Here is a 12,711-nt window from a genome sequence, read left to right on the forward strand (position 1 = left end):
CTGAGAACAGAATAGAGCAAAGACGCTACAACGCCTTTTCCCAGGCAATGCGCATGATTCTGCGGCGCTGGGCTCGCTACTCTTCAACGCACCTTGAAATGGGCTCGCCTCCCTCGCGCGGGGACGGACAGAGAGTTAAGCCAATCAGGCCCTAGATTCGTGGGCAACGTCCAATAGGCAGTCGGCAGGGACGTACCACCAGGATAGGCCCGGCTAGGCTTCACCGTGGACCTGGCTGCGCTCTGCCTCCGTTGGCAGTGCAGGTGCCGCTGCGCCGGGGCCCGGGAGGCTGCGCGCGCCGAGCCGAGCAGAGCCAGGGAGGGATGGAGAGCGGGCCGCCCGGGCTACAGGAGCACCGGCAAGGGGCGTAGGCGGGCAAGAAGCGGGCACTGGGGCACGAGAAGTGTGCAGACGCAGGAGCACTTTGCGATAGGATGAGGCTCTTGGCTGGCGCGCGGTAGTACTATGATTTGGTATGTGGCCACTTTGATAGCAAGTGTGATCAGCACCCGAGGTCTTGCGGCTCAAGGTGAGTTGAAGTGCAGCATCCCATCTCCAACCCTCCTGGCGTTCTCCGGGCTCTGGCTCCCGAACCCCGGGGGCGAGGCTCCGGCTCCGGCCAGGCGCACCTCCGAGCACTGGCGCTAGGGCCGGGGAGCTGCGGGTGGGAGGAACTCGGCGGGAAGGTGCGGGAGCCCATGGGCTGCGGGGAACGAACGCCTTGGAATCGAAGTGGACTTGGCCCACAACCTTATGTCGAACCTGAGCTTTGGGGAACCCCTGGCGCTCTAATTCTGGCTTCTGGGGACTTTGCCGGTGTTCAGGCAGGATTCCGCGACTTCCAGCCCCTCACAGCAGCGCTCGGTGGAGGAGCCCTTTCAGGGAGGCGCGACCAAGAGCTTGGGACTCCCCGCAGCCGCCTCTAAGGGACTCGGTTCTCCGCCCCGCGCCCTTCCTTTTCATACATCTTGGTGGGGGAGGTGGGACCCCGTTGGCAGGTGACGAGCAGAATTGACCTAGCGGCTCCGAGCAGCATCTGCTCTTCTTGGCCCTGGCGGCCGCCAGCGCCCATCTGAGCCGCACTGGGCCTGGGCCAGGCAAAAGTTCCTTGGGAGGCGTCCCCCGCCCTAGGCTCCAGGTTGCCAGCCTCAGCGGCCTGGGGGCGAGGGCCGGGAGGGAGGGTTCTGCTCCGCTGCGTCTCAAAGTCGTGAGGGATTTTTCTTCCTGCCTTCTCGGGTCTGAGCCCAAGAAGAAGAAGCTAGGCAGAAGCCAGGGCGCGGGGTGCATACTTGAGCGCAAAGGCTTTCTCTTTGGAGATGACAGAGCTCTGGGTGGCATCCGGCTCTCGGCCCTTGTATGGAAGTCAGAGCGGAGCCTGGAAGCTGCCAGGACTCTGAGCTCACGGTTTCTGCGCGCGGAACGGACCCGGCTGCGGGCAAGTTGGAAAAGCAGGGAGGAGATGGCGGCGGGAGAGGAATGGTCTGTGGGTGGAAGACCGCAGGGTGTCGGGGACCTACGGACGAGGGAGCCTTTTAGAAGGGCTTTGCTGGAGGCGCGGGCTTCCCCGACTTCTTTGCACCTTGCCTGGGGGCGTGTGCGGGGAGTGGTTTGAGAAAGTTTCCGGATTGGAATGTGTCTCCTCTGCTACTTGAGAGGGATTTCTGAACAAGAGAGGAGGGTGAAGAGAAGGACGGCTTTCCATCCATCACTGTGATTGTCGGAATGGTTATAAAGCTTTCCATTTGTCAGGTGGGAAAACTGAGACGGGGTGACCTCAGAAGCTAATGGAAAAAAGGTGGATCTTGCTGTGCCTCTCCCCTCCCCCATTTCTATGCAGTCTTTCAGTGACCTCCTCCTCCTCCCCTTTGGGTTTTGGTATGTTCTGCTGTTGGACTGTCTTTGAAAGCACAAAAGGTTGTGCTAGTATCAGAATGGAAGAGACACTGAAGGAAGGCTCTGAACTAACCTCCCAACCTCAGCGAGGGTATAGGCATGGACATTTTTGTTTGTTTCCTGTAAATTTGAACATAAAATAAAGGAAATTAGGTTTATATTGCAGAAATTCTCAGAATGGCTAGACAGAAGGAGGAACTTCCCAATGTTGAAGGTTGTTGGACATGAAGGTTATTAGTCCTTCTGTCTAGAACTCTTGCTTCTGTCTGGGAGCAAGGGTGACCTGATTGGTCTTTTTTTTTTTTTTTTTTTTTTTTTCTGAAACAGCTCTATGAGGCAGTTACAGACATAGGTTTACTGATAAATTGATGGGACTCAAATCCTGGCTGTCCCCCTTGCTGACCCTGTGACCTTGGACCTCAGCTTTTCTAAATGTCACTTGCCTCAATGGAAAGTGTGTTAGCTGTGGGAACTTGTTGAGGTTTGGGGTGTGTGTGTGTGTGTGTGTGTGTGTGAACAGTGCTGTGATGGAGAAGTGGCTGGCTGCTTGTTGTGAAGTATGTGCTCATTAAACATTATTGTTATTTCAGTAGCTATGGGATTCCTGGCTCCTAATCACTTTCTTTCCTTTGGGCTATGCAGAGAGCTGGAAGTTAGGAGGGTGTTGGGGGCATGGGCTGACCTTGTCTGGTAGAACCTCCTGTTTCCTGCATCCCAGGAAGTGTGGGCGGGGCATGCAGAATTGCTTGAAGTCCTTTACAAGGTCTGCAAAGCTGAAGTATTGCTAGCTGCCAGATGCTACAGGAAGACTGCAGAGCCCAGCCTACAGAGGCAGAAGGGCACCTGCTTGTCTGTAAGGCCAGGGCAGTGGTGCTGATGAGGGGCCTTATGGGATCCAGATGTTCTCTGAGTGGTAGAGGTGACTTTTGGAGAAATCCTCCAAGTTCAGGGACTGTGAGATGCTCCTTTTAGAGTTGCTTGAAGCAGGAGCCCCTCTTGGTGAAAAGGATCAGGCCCATCAAACTGCCAGTTTGCAAGTCTAGTACAGAGGTGGGCATAGACTCCTCCTTCTGACTCCGGTCAGGCATCTTGGAAGTAACTGAGATTGGTAGGGTGGTGGGGTTGGGAGGTAAAAGAAAAGAAGAAGAGGCAGACACAGGCGTATCTGTGTGAGTTTGAAGCCAGCCTGTTGTACAGAGTGAGTTCCAGGACAGCCATGGCTGCATGGAAGAAACCTTGCCTCAAAAAAAAAAAAAAAAAAAAAAAAAAAAAAAAAAGGAAAAAAAGTAAGGAAGAAAAGAAGAAAGGAGGAAGGCTATTGATGTTGTAGTCTCTGTATTGAAGACATCTGCCCAGCAATCTGGGGGAGTTCCTGAAGGAGGTATAATTGACATTCAACCTCTGATAATGGTGGGAAGTCTGTTCCTTATTCCCGAGGCTGCCTCCCCTGCCTGGCGCAGAGTCTGTTGGTGGACTTCCTGGCTCCCGTGTGCCCAGGTAAATCAGGGTCTGACTCAGAGGCTGCTTGCGGTTGGAGCAGTGCCCTCTATTCTCTGGGTGGCCCTGACCCACCCAGCTTCCCATGTTGATAGAGATGGGAAGGAGTGTGTTTAACCCCCCCAGGGCAGCCTCTCAGCTGAGAAGGACTTGCTTCAGGAAGTGGGTAGTGAGTGCTGGTATGAGTGTGTCTCAGGGCATTTACATGGAGGCGGGGGTGTGTCTGGTAGGAGGCCCCTGCAAGAAGCTAGTGGGTATGTGTGGGAGGAGGCGTGCTGCTGGGTACTGGAAGGAGTCAGCCGGCAGCTACAGGCCTATGGCCCGGCATATACCAGTCTCTGGAGTTGTCAGGTCCCGGGTTCAGATGGTTTCATGTTTATATCTCTGAGACGGAAAGCTGGGATCTGGTTTCTCAAGGGGTAAAGGTTGCCTGGCTAGATGCCGAGAGCTGGTATGGTATCCATCCCTCCCTTTGCTGTACCTTGCGTGTTCCAGGGTCTAAGTCTCCCCTCTGCCCCCTCCTCAGCAGGGCAGCCCCTAGCACTCAGAGCTGGCCAGCATGTGTGCTTCTTCTTTGGCTCTTTCTCAGCTCTGCTGCATGCTCATTAGGTCTCCCTGCAGTCCTCCAGTTTGCACTGAAAATGTGGGGGTAGGAGGTGAGGCCCAGTTAGGAACACTAGGAGCTGTGAGATTTAATTGGTTCTCTTCTCCGTGAGAGCTGCTCCCTTCTGTAGGCTTCTCAGCTGGGGAGGGCCCTGAGGGAGTGACCCCTTCCCTCTGCTTCCAGGGATGGGTTGAACAGTTTGTGTGAAGAGTGGATCTGAGTGAGCTGTGATTGGTAAGAGCTTGTGTGCATGTACAAGAGTGTGCTTGTGTGCACATACATATAGGTATATTCCTATATGTGTGTGTGAATGTGCATATCTCAAATGTATGAACACACACACATCCCTGCATGTAGGTATCCACGCCTCTGTGACTGATGTTTACATTTAATTAGACACGTGTACACATGCACTTACAAGTACTTGTGTGTTTCTGTATACACACTTCGATCACTTCAGGACAGAGCAGTTATGTACAAGTCTGAGGTAGGAGACCCTCTTTTGAGTACTATGGGATGCAGGGAGGCTGCTTGGCAAACTGCTTCCTCCCTGTGTGTTGCTCTGCACCTGTATCCGGGCAGCCAGATGTTCTTAGAGATGGAGCCTCCAGCTCCAAGCCAGGACTTAAGACTGCCAGAGGTCCAATAGAGAAAGCTCAAGTAATAGGGCAGAGGGTTGGCTCATGGGGAAGCTGATGCTTTTCTTGCTAGGAGGCATTAGATGCCATCAGCATGGCACAGTCCAGGGTAGATAAAGCTCTGGGTGCCTGGGGAGATGGAAGAGGATTGGGGCTGGAGGAGCAGCTTGCAGTCAGGCTTCTGCCCCAGGGGCACTGCCCATGGGTGTGGCCTGGTCTGCCTGAGGCAACTGACCTATTTTTCTTAGAAATCTTCCTGCTTTCCTTTCCTCTTGCATGAGTAAGCAGGAGAGCAGTGAGTAGCGGTGGGGCCTCTGTGAGAGTTTTGTAAGTTCCATGAGGGTCAGGACTGTGACAGAGGTCTCAGGCAGCCTTCCTGACCTTCTGACAAAGAGGGGACTGATAACCTGGCCTTCTGCCTTTCTTTTTTTTTTTTTTTTTTCTCTGCCCTTCTCTTTCTGGTCAAGTGGCATGCAGACATGGGGGTGTGTCATAACACTTGTACACGGGCCCAGATTGTACCAGTGAATCATTGCCCTCACCCTGGTTCGGAGCAGGGATGCTGTTGCTCTATCAGGAATAATCTCTCACTCATTTCCTGTGCCTGCCTGACCTGTGGTGCCCTCATTGGCTAGCCTTGATGTGTGCATACCAGATTGCCCTTGTGTGGCACACAGGCTATGTGAGGACAGGCTTTCTTTCATCCAGGTGGTAGGGCTAGGGTTGTGAGTGTAGGGGGTATGGCTTCACTTTTCTGCTGAGGAGCTGTGCACTGAGATTCAATTACAGACTTCCTTCCTGCCCATGACTCCTGGGGAAAGGGCTCTTGGAAATATAATCTAGCCCAGCAAATTAAGGTCACTAATAGCATTGGCACCTCATGGTGGTTGGGGGAGGGGTGGGCAAATCCAGCCAGAAGGGTTTGAAGGTGGAATCCTAGTCCACCTAGCACCTTGGTGTTCCTAAAGTTGTGGCTTATCTGGCTTTGTCCACTATCTCTTGGCCTCCTGGGAGGGGTGCAGAAAGGCTTGAAGATACTGATGGGGGCCAGCAAGGTAGGGCTTTTCTAGAATGTGAGAGTCCTTCCTAGGCAGAGGAAGGATAGATGCCATGGATGGCCTTAAACTCACGTTTGTAGAGAATGGGACCCTCATGTCCTGGGTATTGGTCTCTTCCCCAGGCCAGACTCTCTGTATGCTTCCCTTCCTAGTACTGGGTGGCAGGAGCCAACTTTCTGCTGTCCTCAGGCCCTCCTCTGGGTGTGTGCCTCCCACGTGGTGAGAGCCCAAGTCTGCTGGCTTCCTGGAATCTCCTGGAGCCTCCTGGCCTGTCGAGGAGGAGGGATTGGGGGACTATTGGGGGTTGTGTCTTTTTTGGACTCAGCAGGGATTATTTTTAGGCTGGCAGATGGAGGTGGCGGTGGCTGTCGCTGGTATTATTAGACAACAGGCCTGTGGTTTGAGTCTGGTGCCCAGAGGAGGAGGAAGAGGAGGCTGCAACAAGGAGCCATAGAGGCTGGTATCCAGCGTGTGTCTTCCCTCCTCTTAGCCATAATTAAACCCAGCAGGGTTTCCAGGAGCAGGTAGAGTGACCTTCACCAGAGTCAGCCAGTGACAATGCATCTGGCTTAACTGTTTCTGGGCGGGAGGCCCATCCTGTAATCTGTCTGGTCTTGGGATGTAGGGTCTGGATTCTGAGGAGCTATGCAGAATGTGATTTTGTTTGGGAAAGATTGGGGGATAGAAGGGAGGGGCCTTGATCACCTGGGTTCTGGAAGGGATCCTGACCCACCATTTGTTAGCTAGGTAACTTTGGGGGAGCCACATACTGTACCCATTTGCAAGACAGAGATAGCAGCACTGCCTCAGGGGCTACACTAGAGGCATGCAGCAAGCATCACATCAGAACAGACCCTGTATGGGTGGAGCTAGGCAGTGTGTCCCACTTGTCTCCTGGTGGAAGCCAGCGGTTTCTATACCTGCCTCCTTTCTCTCCTCCTGGTACTTAGAAGTGGTTTTCCATCCTTAGGACCCTTCCTGCCCTGCTCTTTCCTGGCTCCAGCTCGTGGCTGTTGAATGTGGGTCTGTGCCAAGCCTTGGATGACTTGTGGTTATGTGCACACAGGGCATCTGCTGGCAGCTCTGGACTCAGCTACCCACTGGGTACCACCTGGCCCAGAGAATGGTAGATTTGTATCCTATGGGCTTTCCAAAGGTCAGCCAATGTGTAGGGGCCCACTCCACCCATCTGCCCTCTCGTTTTCTTTTCCTGCCAGGATGGCATAACCCTAGAGTGGACTGGGCAGACATTCAGGGTTCAGATTTAGTAGGGATGTAAGACCATACTATGCCATCTTGAAAAGTGCTGTGTGGGGCCCGGGGCCATTTCCTAGCCTCCTTTTTATTGTGCCCACCCCCTGCCAAAGCCAGTCTAAAGGAGGGATCTGTGGTCACTGTTTCTAAGCATTATCTCTCTTGTCCTCCTTCCCCTGCCTTCCAGCTGTTCTCCATGGCGCTGCTGGGGACAAATATGTCTGCCTTATGCAGGCTCTGCTCTGATTCTTAGCTCTAGCGTTCTTTGAGTTCCAGCGTCTCTTTGTTACGGCAACTGACCAAGGGTCTCCCTAGTTGGGTTGGGCCTGCACCCAGCTTGCATGAGATCCATTTGTGCCCCTTCCTAATGTCCTGATCTGGGTCTCTTTCACTCCTGGACTGGGGTTTCCTTGCCCCTGTGTTTGATTTCTCAATGTCTCCCTTTTCAGGACCCTCTTCCCACTATATATTATACATTTAGCCAGGCTAATGACTTTTTTTTTTTTTTCCATTTTTTCCCTCTCCACACTGAGCTTTTCTGGAGAGATGTTTATTAGACATATTTTGGCTCAGAGAAGATGAGACCTAGAGAGAAGTATTTGTGGGTGATGGAGTGAGGGAACACACCCAGCGTGAGTGTGTTTCTGTGCCTGTGTATGTATGCGTGTATGTAAAAAGGGAAAGAGAAGATGACTATTTTCAGATCCAGAAACCCAGGAGAGCTGGGGCTGAGTGTGGAGGCTGAGACATGGCTTCCACATCGCCTTCCTTGTGGAGAATCCTGTCTCATTTTGTCTTGTGTGTCAGCTTTGGTTTACATCCACTCTGCAGTCACTTATCTGTAGTTTGAATGCCTGGAGAAGAGAGGCTGGTGGGGAATGCTTGCCCGGCTATTTTGGGGTGTGTTTCATGCTTGGGACTCAGGGCCCAATGCAGGGGCTGGCTGAAGCCTGGAGTGTAAACCTGCATCCTTCCTTTCAGGGCCTGGAAGGAAGGTGTGAAGAAGCTATCTTATTGAGATGCAGTGAGAACCAGTCAGTGTGGGTGCAAATGAGCAACTGGCACTGTGGGGACCCATGCCAAAGTTGACCTACCTCTGGCATTGCCCTCCAGAGCCCTGGACTTGGCAGCTTGTTGTCCAGAGCAGAAGTTGACTATTAACTGTTAGAGCTTCCTGGCATTCCTTAGCTTTCTTTCTTCAGCCTAGACTCTAGGAGCAAAGGAGCTACCTTTAGTGAGCTACCTTGCCGACCTCCAGGTAACCTGGCCCTGGGAAAAAATCCCTTCCCTTTTCCCAAGATCCTGTAGTTTGTCTCCTAATTTCCTCACAGTCTATGCTGCAAATAGTTTCTGCATGTGTTTATATCGTGCACATATACACAAATCTGTACATCCCCACCCTTACTGCTGTTCTGTCTTATGGATCCTGCTGGCTGTTCATTCCTCTTGGTCCAGTGCTGGTCTTTGTATGCCTGGATTCAGTAGGCTAATTTTGCACATGTGTCCTATGGGATGTGGGGGATGCAGGGAGGCACTCCCAGCTCCTGGACCCTCTTCTTGGAGGGCCTGGGCTGAAAACAGCCTACAGCCAGGTTGGGGGAAGGGAGGCTGGGAAACCTGCCTGGGCCTCCGGCAGGTGAGTGCAACACTCTGCTTTGCTCCAAAAATACTCAGTGATCTTAGCTCTTTCTCTAGAAAACAGTGATGTCACCGAGAGCCAATAGGCTTCTGCAAGGGCTTGCCTCCCTCTCTGCCTCCTCCTTCTGCAAGTTGCAGAGGAGAAGGAGGAAGAGAGGGGGGAAGGAGACACAGGCGACACACACTGACTCCTTGGAGAGGTACAGACAAGAAACACACATGCACATAAAAGGCTCCCCATTTCTGAAAAACATGCAAAGCCCCCTTTCCTGTTATAAGCTAGCAGAAATCCATAGGCCTTACCCACAACACACACACACACACACACACACACAAACACAAAGGAAGAGAGAGAGACAGAGAGACAGAGAGACAGAGACAGAGAAGGAAAAAGAGAGAGAAGCAGGTAGACAGAATCACCCACATAGAGTGGGAGTAATAGAAAGAAACAGAGATGGAGGCATTGACAGAGAAACATGAAGAAGGAGCAGGAGAGAGAGACAGACACACACAGGTATATAATACACACACACACACACACACACACACACACACACACACCCCACATGTGCCATAGAGAGACAAAGACAGACCCAGAGAAGGAGTCAGAGAAAAAGAAAGACCTAGAGAAAGGAGAAACTGGTGCAGAGGACACAGAGGTAGACAGGGATCAGGAAAACAGACACACACAGCTAGACACAGCGATGTGAAGAACAGAGAGAGGCATGAGCTCCCAGGTTCAGAGGTGCAGAAGGAACAGAGGCGGACCCACAAACCTCCCTTGCTCTCTTGAGGGCATCTTCAGGTGGCCGGGCCCAGCAGGCTTCTGGCTTGTAACTGTCCATTGGTGGCTGCTGTCCTTGGTACTGCCTTGGAGAGCTGGGCTTAGAGGGTGGTGCAGGGGGTGCAGTTAGCTTGGGGTTGTTGTGGGCGGTTGAAAGGAGGCAGGGGTGAGGCTGTCCTTCTCACTGGAAGAAATGATGAAGGTGACCTTGTCGTCTCCCTCCTTTTCTGGTGTGAGAAGGAGGGCGGTGGGGTTTGCTCTCATGTGTGGACAGTGACCCCAGAGTTAGCCACTCTCCTGGCTCATTCCGACTTACAGTTTGGATAGGGTGGAGGCCTCTGCTGCCTGCCTCCCTCTCTTCCCCTCTTCCCCATATGGGTGTGCCCTCTCTAGCTCCCTGATTTTGACGTCCTCTGAAAGGTAGGGGATTGCTCCAGACCCCCCTCCTTTGTCACCATCATCTTTCTCTGTTAATGGTGATGTCTGGGGCTACTGTGAATGTTTAATAGATTCACGGCCTGGAAATTGAATGGCTGCAGTGCCTCCTGCTCCCCTCTGCAGCAAGGCTGGCGCAGTGGGTTGGAGGAGGGGCTGGCGAGGCCGCTCAGGCCCGTGGGGCTTTCCCTCTGGTGTTGCCAAGCAGCCTCCTTAGCTTGTTAGGGATTCCCCGCTCCTGTATGGAGCCCTCTTGTTTAGTGCTGTAACACCAGGCTGAGCTGGGGGTGGGGCAGAGGAGGTGGCTGGCTCTGCTTTCGCCCACCAGGCTCCAGTGGGAAGTGCCTTGTTTCAGAAAAATTGCAGAATGTTCATAGAGACTATAGCTGGGCAGGGACGACTGAAGGCCCTTCATTCCCTGTGTCTATAGCTCTTGAGGTTCCTTGGAAGGACAGGGGATACCTGAGGAATGCAGGGCAGGCATGACGATGCCTGCTGCTTTTTGGGTCTGGGATGGGAAATCTGGAGAAAATGGGACACCCCCTTCTTTCTTCTCCTCTTCCAAGGCTATACAGGAAGCTTGAATATTCTCAGGGCAGAGGGAGATATGCATAAGAGATGGGTGTCCAGGGTGCACTAGGGACTCTTGGAGAGGGAAGGGGAAGGTCCAGGAGTGGGGAGGGAGGGTTGGATATCAGCATAAACTGTAGGAGCAGGATCTTTTTGCCAATTCTTTATATGTCACCTTGGCTGTCCTTGTTAGGTGCCCACGGCCTGCGAGAGGAACCCGAGTTTGTGACTGCTCGAGCTGGTGAGGGTGTGGTTCTGCGATGCGACGTAATCCATCCAGTGACGGGACAGCCCCCACCCTATGTTGTAGAGTGGTTCAAGTTTGGGGTCCCCATCCCTATCTTCATCAAGTTTGGCTATTATCCCCCACATGTGGACCCTGAGTATGCAGGTAAGGTGTGAGTGATGAGGGGTATCCCCTCTTTCTCTCCATCACCCTCTAGGTTTTGACTGTGTTGTGCCTTCCTTCTGGGCCTCAGTGGTATCCACAAAGTGCCAGGCATTCTTCATTTTTTTTTTTTCTGTCACTTCTGATCTTTTTCTTGACTGGTACTATTATCTCTATTTTTCATGTTCTTTGCCTTTTTCCTTCTCTCTTTGCTCTCTACTGTGGTTTCATCATAAGCAGGAGAGGAAGTAGGAAGTGAGGCAGACATGAAGCCTGTCTGTTCATCCCGGGGAAGTGATAAGGGGCCGGGATTCCAGGGCAAGCTAGAAAGATAGCCCCCTTGGAGGAAGCAAGGGAGTCAGGGATGGGGGGGTGGTACTCAGATAGCTTCACTCTTTCCCAGGTATGGTATAGCCAAGGCTTCAGGATTGACTGTCTGTATGCTTCCACTTTCCTGGCTCTGAAGTTGGGGTGTCCTATGCCGACCTGGTATGCATCTCCACTTCTTGCTGTTTGTGGTCCTGGCAGACATCCGATCTCACCCCCTCTGCCACTATCCTTCTCTTTCCTTGGCCCCCATTTATGCCTTGCTCTGTAATTATTCTGCCAGCATGGTCTCCCTGTGACTCACTGCTGCCGCCCGCCAGCCTGCCAGGGAAGAGGGCACAGGGTGTGTGTATGTGTGTGTCTGTGAGTGTGAGTGTGTGCTGGAGCTCAGAGGAAGTGAGGCTATAGGCAGGGACCTGCTTTTACCTTTCTTTTTCCTATGGCATCTGAGATCTGAATTACCTTCTCTTATGGCATCTGAGATCTGAATTACCTTCTCCGAGAATGCATGCATTCTTTGCTCCTCCCTCCCTCCCTTCCTGCCTTCTTCTTTTCCTCCCTCTCTACTTTCTCCCTTCCTCCCTCCCTCCTTTTCTCCTCTCTCTCCCCCTCCTTCCTTTTCTTCCTTTCTTTCTTTGGTAGTGAAGATTGAACTCAAAGCACTGCACTTTCCATGTAATTGCCGTACCTTTGAGCCCCACCCCAGTCTGTTAGTCAAGGTCTCATTACATTCTGACTTTTGACTCACATTCCTCCTGTCTCAGTGCCTCTTGACTAGTGGTATTACAGGCCTTTACTACTATGCCAGGCCTTTTCATGTTTGGCTTTCTTCTGTCCCTCACCCTCTTTTTGGCCAGGACTGACTTTGCTAGTCTTTTTAGGCTGAGCAGCATCAGAGTTCCAACAAGGAGTGCTTGACTCTGAGGCAGGGAGGCAAATAGAGGAAGCAGTGGTTCAGGTTTGGATGAATGTGGGCTAGTGTGGAAGGTGAGGCAAGAGGGGTCTCTAGACTGCTTTGTCTACTGCAGTGTGGGCAGGGACTCTGGTATGCATGTTACAGAGGTGGCTATGGAAGAGCCGCCAACCCTTGCCTTGCCTGCCAACCCTTGCCTTGCCTGCCCCTTCTAGGCTAGTCTTTGGAGGTATGTGTCATCTTGGTATTGCTATCATGAGTGGGAAGGACTGAGCATCTTACTGTGGCCTGTCTTCCCTCTACCTGTTCAGGAAAGCCAGACAGAAGGAAGCTGGGCCAGACAAGTCCTTGGCCCCTAGCTGAGACGATAATTCTGGGCCCTGGTGGGCTTCCCCATCCTTCTGTATGTCTTTCTTTCTCTTCTCATCTCTGCATCCATCATGCCTTTCTTTTGTTCTAGATCTCCAAAGGAGTATTTGAAGGCTTTTGTCAGTGCAACACACAGCAAGCTGCCAATGTAGGCTGGTGCAGGGCCATCTGGGGAGGGGCAGGGGCTCTATCCTCAAGGCAGTTTGCCTTGCTTTTGTCACCTGTTGCCTATAGTGGGTGCTGACTGCCATTTTGGTACTCTGCTGTGGGAAGTGGTCTCAAGGTTTGTCTTTGGCTGGGGTGGTGGGGATGCTGATAGGTTTGCCCTGATGGCTTGGCCTGA

General features: G+C 52.5%; 1 protein-coding gene across 4 annotated transcripts in view; it reads left to right on the forward strand.

Moving 5' to 3' along the window:
- Window positions 1-264: 264 nt before the first annotated feature.
- Window positions 265-12,711, forward strand: part of Igsf9b (immunoglobulin superfamily member 9B) — a 55,567-nt gene continuing 43,120 nt past the window's right edge. For all 4 annotated transcript variants that reach the window (XM_021659263.2, XM_021659264.2, XM_021659265.2 and 1 more), the window contains exons 1-2: window positions 265-529; window positions 10,565-10,762. In XM_021659263.2, the coding sequence (XP_021514938.1) occupies window positions 466-529; window positions 10,565-10,762 (262 nt within the window). In that variant the 5' untranslated portion in view covers window positions 265-465. The remainder of the gene's footprint in view (window positions 530-10,564; window positions 10,763-12,711) is intronic.

This window comes from Meriones unguiculatus, chromosome 1 (assembly GCF_030254825.1).
Source record: "Meriones unguiculatus strain TT.TT164.6M chromosome 1, Bangor_MerUng_6.1, whole genome shotgun sequence".
Lineage (NCBI taxonomy): Eukaryota > Metazoa > Chordata > Mammalia > Rodentia > Muridae > Meriones > Meriones unguiculatus.